The sequence below is a fragment of the Eschrichtius robustus genome, chromosome 18 (genome assembly GCF_028021215.1).
Source record: "Eschrichtius robustus isolate mEscRob2 chromosome 18, mEscRob2.pri, whole genome shotgun sequence".
Classification (NCBI taxonomy): Eukaryota; Metazoa; Chordata; class Mammalia; order Artiodactyla; family Eschrichtiidae; genus Eschrichtius; species Eschrichtius robustus.
The window spans coordinates 9,335,246-9,349,302 of NC_090841.1; the positions used below are offsets into that span (position 1 = coordinate 9,335,246).

Here is a 14,057-nt window from a genome sequence, read left to right on the forward strand (position 1 = left end):
CATCTTTCTGATGAATGGCCATTTTCCCCCTTCTTATGATTTTGAGATGACCGTGACCCTTAAAATGACTTTTGATCGGACATTTTGCATCCTCACGTTTTTCCTATGTGTCTCCCGAGCCGGTTTTTATTTTGTTGGTTACAGTATGGAGATGAAGTTCCTGGACCAGAAATGGAAAATGCCTGGAATGCTTTAGCCAACAACGAGAAATGGAGCAACAACCTGAGGGTCTCCTTGCAGTTCCTGATCAGCCTGTGTGGGGTTAGCAGTGACACGCTTCTCCTGCCCTACGTGAGTGCCCCTCTGACCTTCAGTGGTCGTTACTCCTTCAGTGGTTCCATCAGCGGTTTGCAAGTCGGAATGTGCTCTTTGCTCCAAGTAGAACAGAGATGTCAGATTTCATCAGTCACGCTAATCTCCTGTGAGCTTTCTAGCTATTATATAAAAGTTCCCTTCTGCCCCTCTGAGATGCGGACTAGTGTCCTAGTGACACCTGTCATCCCCTTTCTAAGACTTTGGACACAGAAACCTATGAATTTAGGCATAGACATTTTTCTAACAATTACCTATAAATCTGTCTTCTTGAAACATTAGACCCACCCGTTACGTAAGAGAAACTAGGTGTCCCATTATATTTTTACTAATAAAGTGTTTCATGTTTACTTCCTGATGCTCTTCAAAGAATAAAAATGCAGAATATCCCAGTTTGTCTCTTCAAAGGCAGGTGGTGAGAGAGAGAAAGAAGCAAAGGGAAATCCTACGAGATTCCCACCACTTAGTGTTTGTATTTAAAGGTGAGGTGATCAACAAAACCACTACACGTTTAAAGCCCTGACTCAGTTGGCCTCTGTGCGCTGGTTGCTTTTCTGAGAGATTCTGTGCCTGCCGGCTGTTCTGGGTCACATCAGCCGCATTACAGCTTCCGTGCCTCGGGTTTGGGGGCTATGGTGATGCAGACCTTTAGTCCAGAGTTATTTTTGCAACTTAAAACTCTGCAGACAGCTCAGACTCATTTGTTTCTTGGGTAGAAGAAAGTAGCAGGAGACTGAGGTTTTTGGTTTTTTTTAACAGAAACAGCTAGCAGTTTTTCCCCCATGGTTTTGTATAAATAAAATACTTTCTCAAGATAAGACCTTACATGGCAAGTTTTTAGTTTAGATAGAATCATGTTTAGCCCACAAGTTATCCCCAAAGTAACTTTCGTAAACTCAGCCATTAGGGAAGGTAAGACCTTTAACCACACACTCCTATCAGGTGTGCATGTGAAAAGGGGTGAATTTTAACCCAGACACTTGACTCCTCCTGGGAGAGAAGGAGGATGAGCTTTAGGGTGAGCGCTCCTGGGGGATGATGTGGTCATCAAAATGAACGGGTTACCATCTCTGCTGTCGACAGCCTAACGTTCTTGCGGGCGTGCTCTGGAAGATATCCCTTGTGTTCTGTTTTTCGTCTCAGATTAAAAAGGTGGCCATATACTTGTGCCGTAATAACACCATTCAAACCATGGAGGAGCTTCTGTTTGAGCTACAGCAGACGGAGCCGGTGAACCCCATCGTCCAGCACTGTGACAACCCGCCCTTCTACCGCTTCGCGGCCAGCAGCAAGGCCTCGGCAGCAGCCTCCGGTAGGGCACAGGCGGCTGGGTAGACACCTTGCCGTGGAGCTCTGGATTTACCTTTATGTAGAGCATTGAAAGGATATGAGTATGTGTTTGTTACTTTCTCTTATTCCTACATATACACTCATTTAAAAGACGGCTTAAGGATAGCTGAGACTCTCAGGGCCTTGTCTGATGAATGAAATGATTTTGTAAGGATAACCAGTAGTCGGGATCCAGGGACTCACATGCCACAGAGCTTTTTGCTTTAGGCTGAGCTTAGAGTGGACACTACTCATTTAGGTATCTCATTTCTGGACCTTCCTTCTTGTATCGATGGAATTCTCTTGGCTAATATTCTCCCAGGGTTTACTAAAATGCCCCCTGACCAGTGTTATCACTTTCAATAAGTTGGTCTCTCAGCATCATTTTATGAAATATATACCACCCTCCTCAAATTCCTTGATGCTATCTTCCTTTCCATTCACCTAACACTGTAACTACCTTCAAACCTCTCTCCTCCCCTGGTCTCTTATGCCCTCTATGTGCCCCACATCCTGCTGCCAGAGCAGTGTTCTTGCAAAGAAGCAGTGGCCTAGGGATCAGAAGCTCTAGGTACTTGGAAATGCTTCACTAACATTCATTTAATAACTCCTGGACCCAGAAATGCTAAAGCAGCTAACAGCAGGGCTGGCCACTATAAATAAGCTTGTTACCTAAGTAGCCAGGAAGAAAGGGTTTCAAGAATGTTGCAGCCTCGCTTTATAAGAGAGTTGAGGAATTTGGTTTGACCATAACAGATGTCTGGGATTCTCCATTTCAGTGGGGCAGGCTTGGAAGGTTGTTTAGAATGTCTGAGATTGTGCAGAAGATGTAAGGAATCTCACAAACAGATTTTACAGGAAATCCTTTCCTGGAATTACTGGAGACTTGAGCTTGACCCCATCGCAGGCATTTCTTTCTAAGCGTTGTTCTTTAATCCCATCTACAGGAACCACCTCCAGCAGCAATACAGTGGTTGCTGGCCAGGACGGTTTCCCAGACGCTGAGGAGAGCAAGATATTGAAAGAATCTGATGAGAGGTTGGTGCACAAATTTGGTTTAATATCCAGCTTAACTTTCAGCAATTGTCTATACAAAGCATTAGCAAAATTTGTGGGGCTTCATAAATTTCACACACACACACACATACACACATCCTTCTTTGTTTTTTAGAAACACAGATTGACTTTCAGACTCTGCTCTGTATATCCCTAAAGATAACAGTTTCCTGCTGAGCAAAGCCAGAGGAGAGAAAGATTAAGAGAGATGTTGTTCTGGTGGCTGAAGCCTACTTACCCCAGGGCTTAATAAAAACCACAGGTTGTGCTGCTAGTGGGCACAGACCATCTGGAGTTAGAGGGAATTTCCACGTGAAATGTTCAAATCTGGGTCTTGAATAATTTCTTAGAGACAGAGTAGTTATCTTGAGGTGAATTCTATGAAACATCATCATTCTTCTTTTACCTTTACTCTGTCACCTCTGGGTTAACCAAGAACACTGTCTAAAAGAAGTCTCAATCCCCTTGCTATTAGCTCTTTAATGGTAATATTTCTCTTGTTCGTATTTCTGCCTTCACGTTGTCTAGGAGCTACCCATAAGTAAGCAAAATCTGGATCACTATTTCCTGCAGTTGGTTACGAAGAGCAGAGAGACAAACCGAAAGAGATAACAGGACTCAAATTTGAAAATTAAAATTAGAATGATTCTCATGGTGTTGAAAACGCCTTAGGTTGAATATTTTCTAGTGAAAAGTAATGGGGAGCCCTGTCCCATAAGAAATTAATAACAAGGATGAGATATTCAGAAATTCATACTGGAGAAAATTTAGTGGATCAAATAATGAAAATAATTCATTTAGCCTAAAAAGCCCCTAGATGCTTCATGACCATCCTCAGGATTTCATCCTGCACACGAGAATACGTCAGGGGCTACAGGTGGAAGATTATCTGACATGGGGCTGGAGTTCTGAAAGTTCATTCTCTAATTTAGGCACTTATCAAATTCCTCAACATGTTGATTACTGGCTGGCTGCACTGCCTTTAGGCAGATGCTCATCCTGTGAGCTTGCCTTCAGATCAAAAGCTCTAACTCAGTAGGTCATGAATTATAGACCTTTTCCTTTACAGTTCTCCAATAAAGGCCTTTCTTTCTCAGAAATAGATAATTTTCATACTCTATACATCAATGACAGTACAAGATTATTAATTAATGTGTTATTTTTTCATCTATATTTGCCAGTACCTTCTTTGGAAAACTCCCTCATGGTAAAAAAAAAAAAAAAAAAAAATCAGATATTTCTCTAAAGATATTTCTACTTTCTGGTGGGAGTGTAGCATTCTTTATCATTTAATGTGTAGTCTGAATTTTTCATGTCAATTGTATTAAGGGTAGAAAGGTGATACATTTCCATACATTAACATCTCATTACAAAGGCCCCTTTAGGACCAGAGTTCTGAGTGTCCTGCCTAAATTTTTAGTGGTAGCCTTTAAAATGAAGAAGCCAGAGAATATCTGTACTAGGCTTTCTTGTTTATCTCTTGCTTTGCTGCTCTATCATCACATCTCTGTTGGCCATTACAAAGCCTGGTGCTACCCACATTTTTACATATTTGTGCACATCTATTATTTCATACTGACTCTATCTGTTTATCTACCTATAGGTAGATTAATTGGTCATATTTATATGTATGATCATACCTATATGAATATTCTATCACAAAGGATACTGTTATTCCATTGACCCTATATTCCACCTATGCTATTTCTCTAATATAGTCTGTCTTTTCTTTGAAGGTAGACTGTGCCCTCAGCCTAAAGTATCTTTTTTCTCTGCAATCTACTTATCGCCTTCCTCCCTGTCATGTTGATTTATAGATACTTGTAAACATGCTTGTGTCTCAACCACTAGATTTTCATTCTTAGAAAACAGATTATGTAGCTCTTATACATATTTCTATCCTTAGTGATTACCCTACTATGCTGCACATAGTAATCATTTTTTAAAATGTTTATTCAGTATGTGAATGAAAATTGGAGAATCATCACAGCCCCAGAGGTGGTTAAGCTGTCCAGACACCCTCCAGCCCCCCTTTCTCCCTCCCTCTTACTAACCCCATTACACAAGACAGTTATTTACGCTGTTCTTTACAATCCTTCTAGACAAAGAGCCTACAGAGATAATCTTGGTCACAAATACTGATGACCTGGCTGCTGTGTGACACGACTCCTGGGGGTACCAGTCACCAGAATGCATTGTTGGGCTCCAGGGGGCACCATGGAGTTGTGCAAAGCGGCAGCCCTGATGCCATGTTCTTTACAACTAGTTAATGGTTCTTAGATATAATTCAGAAATATTTAATAATACCGTACCTACTGACATAAAATTTAGATAACTTATAGTAAAACCAGGGTAAAAGAAAAAGAGTCAAGCTAAAAGGAAAGTAAGATAGTTATGTCAAAAGTCCTAAAGAGAACTACTAAAAGTTAATATTAACCTAACATTGAGTTCCTCAATAGTCAAAGTAAGAAAAGAAAAATAGAGCAAATTTTGTAACTTTCAGTACATCAAAAAATAAACAAACAAAAGCAATTCATTGGAAGCTACTAAATAAGTATTCCTAAGCTCTAAGAAGTATTTATCATGTAGTTTTAAAAATTAAACAATAAAGTGAACACATATTTTTAATTAAAATAACAGTTCATAAAATATGCAGAAACAAACCGTTTAAGTAATTTTAATACATCAACCATTAATAAAAGCCATGAAAGGATTGTTCATAAGGAACTAAAAGCAGTAAACATTAGCTATGTAAGTTTCCGGTGATCTGTGTTGATACAGGGATAGAGATTAGTAATCCACAGAAAGTTGTGTAAGTATTAATTTGAGCAAAATCATCAAGAGAAAGTTTAGGGAAACACTTCGTGCTTCTCGTTATTCTCTTAGCAGAGCTATTTTTATGATACATTTCTAAGACATGTACCTTTATATTAAAAGACTGTTCAGTCTACTTAGTCCTTGAAATTCCTCTAGGACCTAGACCCAAAATTATTTTCTTCAACCCAGGAAAGCAAATGAACACAGCAGATTTTACTCTTGGGGATCAGTTTTTTACTTTTTCTTTTTGCCAAGTGTACACTTCCCTGCTCTGTGGTTTCAGCCTTCTCCAGAATAAAGAGAACAGTCTGGAAGGGGCTTGCCCTTCCCCTTCATCTTGGCCTCATAAACTCCTCCTAGCAATCATTTAGATCCATCTCCAAAGGAAAAGAGAAGAATTGCCATCCATTCTATAATTCTTCCCTGCCTGGCCTTCCCGAGCACGATTGTAAAACCGACGTATATCACAATTCTTGAATAGCTAGGAAGGCTGCAAAGCTCTCTGTCCTGTGGAAATCTCCAGATGTGGAATTCTTTCATCACTCTGTTTTTATTCCCTGTTGAATGATGTCTGGGCTCTGCATATGCTGTTTATATCTTTGCATTTATCAGCATAAATATGATTGTAGAACTTCTTCAGAAGGTAATAGGTTTGTCACTTTTCCAATTTCGTAAGTACCAGCCTGATTTAGACAATTACGTGGCCTGATTCATATGAAACGAAGCAGATGTCCTCCGTCTTCTGTTTTATGGATTCACAAATTAATAGCCCAAAAGATAAGAGAATGAAGAATGTTTGAAATACAAAGTTACCGGGAGAAAGATGGCTTGTCAGGACCAAAAAAAAAAAAAAAAGCTGCTGCAGATATCTACAGAGTGAATAAAACCAAAGGCTTTGTACTCAATACATTTCTATATTCAGAAAATCCAAATCATCGTTGCAGTGTTCTGAGGGTATACCCTGGGACAAGGCAGCATCTTAATGGTACATCCAGTACATTTTCCTGAAATATCACTCTTTCTCCATACATTGATGAGGACAGCTACAGCCGTGTAGTTTTTAGTGTTCCAGAGGGAAATTGAGTGTTGATCTGCTATCAATTAGGACGGAACACCCAGTTAGTAATGTAGATAAAACCCACTTTGTATCATTTTATGTAAAGTAAATATAGACGTACCATTTCACCCACCGTTCCCCTCATCCACACCCTTGCCTGACCTTATAGCTCTTTAGATGGTAAAAATGCTGTTGACTTGTAAGTCTTTGGTGCCCTGAAAAGGCATTCTAGAAATCCAAGGTAGCGGTATAATAATTAATACCTTATGGTTGGATGGCGACTTGCAGTTTTGGAAATTCTCACATCATTTCTTTTGATTCCCACAGCAGTCCCAACAAAAGATTGGGTGAAATAAATGGTGAAGTGTTATTATTATTCCTTTTTGGCAGGTGTGGAAACAGGGTCCCCAAGGAGGTAAAGGACTTGCCCAGGGTCACCAAGCTAGTGAGCGAGAGCTCAGCCTGAGATCACATGTCCCCCCTTCTCGGAGGCAACACGGCAATAAAAGCGTCCCTGTACTGCCACCTTCCTCGGCCTGACACTGGACAAGTTGCTTAGCCTCACTCGGCCTGTTCCCTCATCTGCAAAGTAAATGATGCTTATCTCAAAGTTGAGTGAGTGAGATTAAATGAGTTAATGTATGTGAAGTTATTATACTTCGACCTTTTTTTCTCTTTTTTTTTTTTTTTTGATTACTTCTTAAGCCACAAGAGAGACCAGACAGAAAGAGTCCCTCTGGTCCTCCTTTTCCAGTCAGCGGCCTGAGAGGGTAAAAGGAATGATGTCCGTGTCACTAGTCTAGTGTCAGCACTGCTGTAGTCACTGGTAGTTGCACACGGGAAGAAACAGTGGATAGAAGGATGGCTGCGGTGATGGCATTTCTTAGGACACCTTTGGATTAATCATGAAAACAACTACCCTCTGAGCAGCTGCGGGCAGCGTTTATTTAGTACATAAACTGTCATGCAAGTCGAGAGGTTCAAATCTTCTTGTTCACTTTAAGAACACTTGTGAATCAGCCCAGGCCATTAAGGGTATGCATATCCGAAAAGCCACCAAGTATCTGAAGGATGTCACTTTAAAGAAGCAGTGTGTGCCGTTCTGTCGTTACAATGGTGGAGTTGGTAGGTGTGCCCAGGCCAAACAGTGGGGCTGGACGCAGGGTCGGTGGCCCAAGAAGAGTGCTGAATTTTTACTGCACATGCTCAAAAATGCAGAGAGTGATGCTGAACTTAAGGGCTTAGATGTAGATTCTCTGGTCATTGAGCACATCCAGGTGAACAAAGCCCCCAAGATGCGGCGCAGGACATACAGAGCTCATGGTCGGATCAACCCATACATGAGCTCTCCCTGCCACATTGAGATGATCCTTACTGAAAAAGAACAGATTGTTCCTAAACCAGAAGAGGAGGTTGCCCAGAAGAAAAAGATATCCCAGAAGAAATTGAAGAAACAAAAACTTATGGCCCGGGAATAAATGCTGCAAAAAATAAATGCAAATAAAAGTAAAAAGAAAAAAAAAAAAAGAGCCCCTCTGGTTATATTACACCTCCACTAGTACCTTTTCCTAAAAACATTTTAAGGAAAACTTTAAAGCTGGTTAAGTCCAAAATTTGTTATGAAACTATTTTTGTTTCCAACTATTTCCAATTCTATCTCCTTTCACTTATTCAATCATTCAGCAATTATTTCTTGACCACCTCCCATATGCCAGGTTACCATGTGAATAAAGGATTCATGTTATTCAGTAGCATGCCCATTTTATTTCCAAACAATTGTTATAATTTTCTAGTTTAATTCAAATATTAGTCTTAAAATGTTTCTTTTCAAAGTTTGAACTTGTGCTCCCGAGCAAGAGTGACCACTGGCCCTCTCGAGGACAAAAGGAATGTTTGGTGTACACTTTTTACAGTATTCTTTTAGGAAAAGGATCATGAGAACTAACTGCCCAAAAATAGTGTGTTTTTTTGTGTGTCACAGCACATACACACATGTCAGTATCTCATGATGGTTGTTCTTGTATTTGAAGGTTCAGTAACGTCATTAGAGCCCATACCCGTCTGGAGTCGAGATACAGCAATAGCTCTGGAGGATCGTACGATGAGGATAAAAGTAAGTACCAACAGGCTGGGGGGTTCAGATGGAAAGCAAAGGGTTGGAGAATAGAAAATGAGTATTTTGATTATTCCTGTTCTAATCACTAAAAAGGGGCCCATAAGTATTAAGTAACCATTTAATCCAACTATGTAGATGGGCAAGTCAGCCTCTTAAAAGTAAAAAGAAGCCAAGCAGTGCATGAATCAAAACTGTTAAAACTTCAAGCTACTACCTAAAACCATATTTTTGTATTCTTGGCCCTTTTCCTTGGTAATGCAGTTGGGGAAAGGCTAGTAAGAAATTGTCTCATGAGAAAACAAAGGTTTCCATTCAATTTTTTGACCTGTCTTGGGAGTGGATTTAACCTTTAAGCTTTGTGAGTCAGCTCACCCAGGATAGATTTGTTTTCACATTGAATATCTCAATGGCACAGTCTCAGTGGCCAAGTGAAAACCTTGCCAGACTGGGAGATAAAATTATCACAAAAATTTCATTGTACCTTGGGAAGTTGGAAAAACCAAAAAGGTCAGTGCATTCAATAATTTTGTTTAAGCCCTGGATAGGTTGTGTAGATACTCAGAAGGTGATGGGTATAACTTGTTCGCAAGTTACAGAAATCCTGGAACCAAAGAACACTCCCAGTGACATTTAGGTATGCTAAGGAAATCGGTAAACTATCTGGTAGAATTTATTTGTCTATTTTGGTGGAAATCGTAATATGATATCTCATGAGTTAGGTTCATTTTGTAAGTCGGTGCATTGGGCCTTTGTAGTGGTTGTTTTGAGTTGTTTTGTTCTTACAGGAAATGTGCAGAGTGGGGTAAGAGCTTAGCAGTTCTAATGACACCACATTTCAGTTGCCCTTACTTTACTTCTTAATGCAAATATAGATAGGCAATTCTCCGCCATTCAAAATACCAATGGGAGGAATGTCTAAAATCCATATATATTGCCATACTTGGGTTAAGTTTTAACTATGTCCCTATAAAACGTTTTTCTAGAAAGGTCAGTATGAGATTAGGGGGAAGAAAAAAAAGCTATTTGCATTTTCCCTCCTTTCTGTGCCCCATCAAGGGGCTCTGCCATCCAGACACCAAACAGTTGAATCTAGGCAGGACCAGATTTTATAGATGAAGAGAGCAGTGCCTGAGGAATGGAGTTGTTGGTTCAAGAAAAGTCATTGCTATGCAATATTTGGTAACACAGAATTTGAGGACAGAAAAACTGAATCATGAAAAACTTAGGCAGTCAAACCCTGACTCCCCCAGAATGTGACAAGCATGATATAACAAAGCAAAGCTCTCTGTGACTGTGGCTTTTACATTAGGAATATTGTTGCACTTTGGCCAGTTGGCTCCTTCAAATTGTATCTCTTCGTTCTGGGTACACGACCCACAATTTGGTAGAAAATGCCGTAACAAAGTAACAATCATTTTGAAAATACATCTTCAGAGCCCTCTGGTATTAAAACTTCATATTCCTTATATATTTTAAAATAGTGAATTTCAGGGGATAATTATAACAAAATAAGCTAATAGTTGTGTCGTTATATAAACTCAGATCACTGACTTTAGGGACAAAAAGAAAAAGTAATAGAAGTATTTATAAAGGGAAAGAAAGACTATTGTGAATGCAGATAAGGCATAAAGAGTAGTCTAGTATTATCATTATGGCCTCTGTTTTACCCAGAAATGTTTATAAATTTGTCATACCAGCATAAACAGCATTTTAATGGGAAATTTTGGGTACAGAACTTGAATTTAATTGAGTCAGGTGTCAGTAATATTCTTCACAAGGTTACTAATATTAACTAGGGAAATTGGAGTTCACAGAAAAGTAGTTTGGATGCTGAAGCTCAAATCTTAAATTACTCATTGAAAGAGAAAAATGCAATCAAGCTTCTCAAACAGATCCTCATCACAGAAAGTACATGAACTATATGCTAAGATCCTTTCCTAGGCATTCAAGTAGTACTAGAACTTGACTTCGGCTGTCTTGGATGAAGCAGTGTGTCTAATAAGGCACGAATACCCTCAGGACTTTGGTAACTGGGTCCTCCCAGATGCATGTTTGGTTCCAGCTACCCAATGATGGATACAGAGTATGCCACAAGAGAAGCAAAGGTTAGCAGGCTCAATTCCAAAACCTTACGGCCAGCCATCTGGTATATGTTAAGGGCAGTTATTTCCTCCTGAATTCCTGAGGGTATCAGCAGGGGTAAGAAGAGTGAGAAGGGATCAGGAGAGACCTCGTGGCCCAGGGCTTCATGGTCTGGGTTATCCAAAAATAAGGATGATGTGTACCTCCTAAATGTATTTTTTATTAAAAAACCATACCACCTTGAGTAAAATGGACAAGCAAACTGATATAGACCTGGTCTATAAAGCAGTTTTCTACCAACGTTATGTAAGCTTTTTTTTTTTTCAGAACTACTTAACATATCTGGATTATTTTCCGAGGCCATATGCTAATGTATGTAACCCCACAATAAGGATACAACTAGTTAAGTTGGATAGCAGCTGAGTCATAGCAGTTTAGGTCTAACTGTAGAAGATCAGTTTTAGGTCAACTTAATCCCTCGCAGCACATTTTTGCTGACTGGATATATATCTGAGAACATCAGAAACAAAAAATAGCATGTCCTTTCCTAACAGAAATCTCACAAGTTTTGTTTTTTTTTTTTAATTCTTCAGTGTTCTCCCATTTTTGCTCCCCTTTCTAGTTTTGTAGAGTAACTAATTATTTAGAAGTGCATTTTGCAACTAACTCACCTTGGACAGTTATTCAAGAAGGTAATTTGCTGAAAGTGATGCATCCTGTAGGTAGTTTACCGAGTGGACTAAGTTGAGTGACTGTTATACCTGCTTTAAATTTTTTCTGGGCTAAAAATGTGGCCAAGCTTCATGGCATAGAGTGACAGGTTTCTAGTTGCTCGTTTGCTTGTGTGTTAGAAAGAGTCAAGAGTCACTTTCTGAGGTGACTCCTGATCTTAATCCCCAGAGACTTCCTTAGCTCACGTCCCAGGAGAAGTGGGCTGTGCTTGGCTCCAGTCCCTGTCTGGGTTTGGAGCCTCAGTTTTCGCCATAGGAAGGCATCCCCTCCATCAGCTCTGCTAACTGTTAAGGCCAGCGTCCTACACTGGACCAGCAGCATCGAAGCAGCTACCTCTCACTACCTTCAAAAGTGCAACCAAGAAGAATTGGAGAAATTGCCTAAGGATGTTATAAAAACATCCTTCCTCTTCATACACTAAAGCCTATCCCAGGATTAAGCCAGCTTGTCTGAAGCCATATGCATGGATCGTATCATGTGGCCCCAAGTGCAGTGGCTTGTCTTGAATGCCACTGGCCTATGTTGAGAGCGTTATAAAAAATAACTCCATGAAATTTGTTGCTGTGCTTACTTTAAAAATATTTTGTTGAGGAAGTTCATTAATGCATTCAAAATACATATGTACTGATCTCCTACGATGTGCCAGATACCGCTCTATGTACTAGGAACAAAATAGAGAAAGTCCCGCTCTCGGGGAGCTTGTGTTAGAGGCAGAGGAGGGGGGAGCCGTCAGTGCTGGGGAATCTGTGCCGCGGGGGAACTAAAGCAGAGAGAGGGAGAGAAAGTGATTGGGGATGGGGTGGATTTTAAATGGAGTGGTCACAGAAATCCTCTGTGATAAAGTGATACTTGGGCAGAGACTTGCATGAAGTAAAGGAGTGAGCCATGCAGCCATCTGGGGAAGAACACTGCAGCTTTGGGGTGGACGGTAGGTGGACGGCGCCTGGCGTGGTCACGGAACAGCAAGAGAGCCAGGGTGACTGGCGTGCAGTGAGCCAAGGGGACAGCAGTAGGAGAGAAGCCAAGAAACAGGAGAAAGATCTTGTCAGGGCTTAAAGGCCCTGGTGTGGGTGCTGCATTTCATTTTGAGTGTTGAGGGGAGCAGAGAAAGGGCCAGTGGTAAGCAGAGAAAGGGACTCTGAATGAACTTCTGTTTTAAAAGGATGACTGTGCACGCTCTGCAGAGAATAGACTGTAGAGGGGCAAGGAGGGAAGCAGGGAGAGACGGTGGGAGCTTAGCCTAGGATAGTAGTGATGGAGGTGGTCGTAGCCTAGATTTGTTATGAGGTAGAGCTCACTGAATATGTGGATGGTAACAAGTTACTTAACTTTAGCGTCCCCTTTATAAAATAGGGATAATAGGTACCCATCATTGGGTTATTAATATGTGAGATGCATAGACCAGTGCCTGGCATAAAGTAAGCACTCGCTATGCTAGTTCGAATGTTGTTATTTTAATTATTACTGTCACCACCATCATGATCATCATGATTAGAAGTTGGATATGAGATGTAAGGGAGAAGTCAGGGAGGACTCCAAGGCTCCTGTCCTGAGCGAACTGGAAAGAAGGAATCGCGTTTTACTGAGATGGAGGAGATCAGAGAAAGAGCGAGTCGTCACAGTGATGGGAATTCACGTGATTTAATGTTTTTCTTTTTGTGTATCTATATTTTCATGTATTTAATCACTCTATAATGAATAACCATAAATTAGATATCCAAGAAATAAAGGAATGAAAGAAACTTAATCAAGTAATTCCAACCCATTTGATCATATAATTTCATACTCACCAAATGGAATGGTTAGAAAGTTATTTTTACAAGCCTGAATTTGTACGTTTCTAAAAAGTCAAGTAGGGAAAACAAAAACCTGCTCTCCCTGAAACTAAAGCACGCTTGTCTTTCTCACGCTGTAGATGACCCAATTTCTCCCTATACTGGCTGGCTGTTGACTATTACAGAGACCAAACAGCCACAGCCCTTACCCATGCCTTGTACTGGAGGATGCTGGGCCCCCCTGGTGGACTACCTTCCAGAGACCATCACTCCCCGGGGGCCACTCCATAGGTGAGTAGCATGTACAGGTAGAAGGAAATGATCACTTAACTTTGACTGGACTTTTCTTCCTGTGAAAAGAGGGAAAGGTATTCCAGGTCCCATCAAGTGAAATGACCTTCGAAATCAGAGGGAACATGCTAACCTGATCTGCAGCTATCAGCATATTGGCAGAGTCTGGTCAGCCATTAACCAGGGTGCAAAGCTGCCTTGCAGCCCTGTGAATTTTTCCTTGATGTCATCTTGGTAGGGGTACTCATTCTGTTATGCTTTTTAGATTGTGAGCAGCTTGAAGAGAGAGTCCTTGTCTTCGTTTCTCTTCATTCCTCAGCTCTTATTGCCTAGTAACTAGTAGAATCCCCATTATGTGAATTAGCTCAACTGAAGTTTCTTCTCCTCATAGAGCTCTGTGCTGTGTCAGAAGTTAAACTCCATTTCCCTGGAATAAGGGCCTTACGTAATTCTTCAACAAGGTTTACAAGTTGGATGTAATTGTGACTTA

General features: G+C 40.5%; 1 protein-coding gene and 1 non-coding gene across 2 annotated transcripts in view; both read left to right on the forward strand.

Annotated features, from left to right (window-relative positions):
• Nucleotides 1-14,057, forward strand: part of FRY (FRY microtubule binding protein) — a 328,463-nt gene that overhangs the window by 249,772 nt on the left and 64,634 nt on the right. Inside the window, exons 33-37 of the mRNA XM_068526437.1 lie at nt 145-291; nt 1,456-1,624; nt 2,589-2,679; nt 8,602-8,684; nt 13,417-13,567. Of these exons, the coding sequence (XP_068382538.1) occupies nt 145-291; nt 1,456-1,624; nt 2,589-2,679; nt 8,602-8,684; nt 13,417-13,567 (641 nt within the window). The remainder of the gene's footprint in view (nt 1-144; nt 292-1,455; nt 1,625-2,588; nt 2,680-8,601; nt 8,685-13,416; nt 13,568-14,057) is intronic.
• LOC137752312 (small nucleolar RNA SNORD58) lies at nt 7,437-7,502 on the forward strand. Its single transcript, XR_011071155.1, has one exon. It is a non-coding gene; the product is annotated as a small nucleolar RNA SNORD58 (small nucleolar RNA).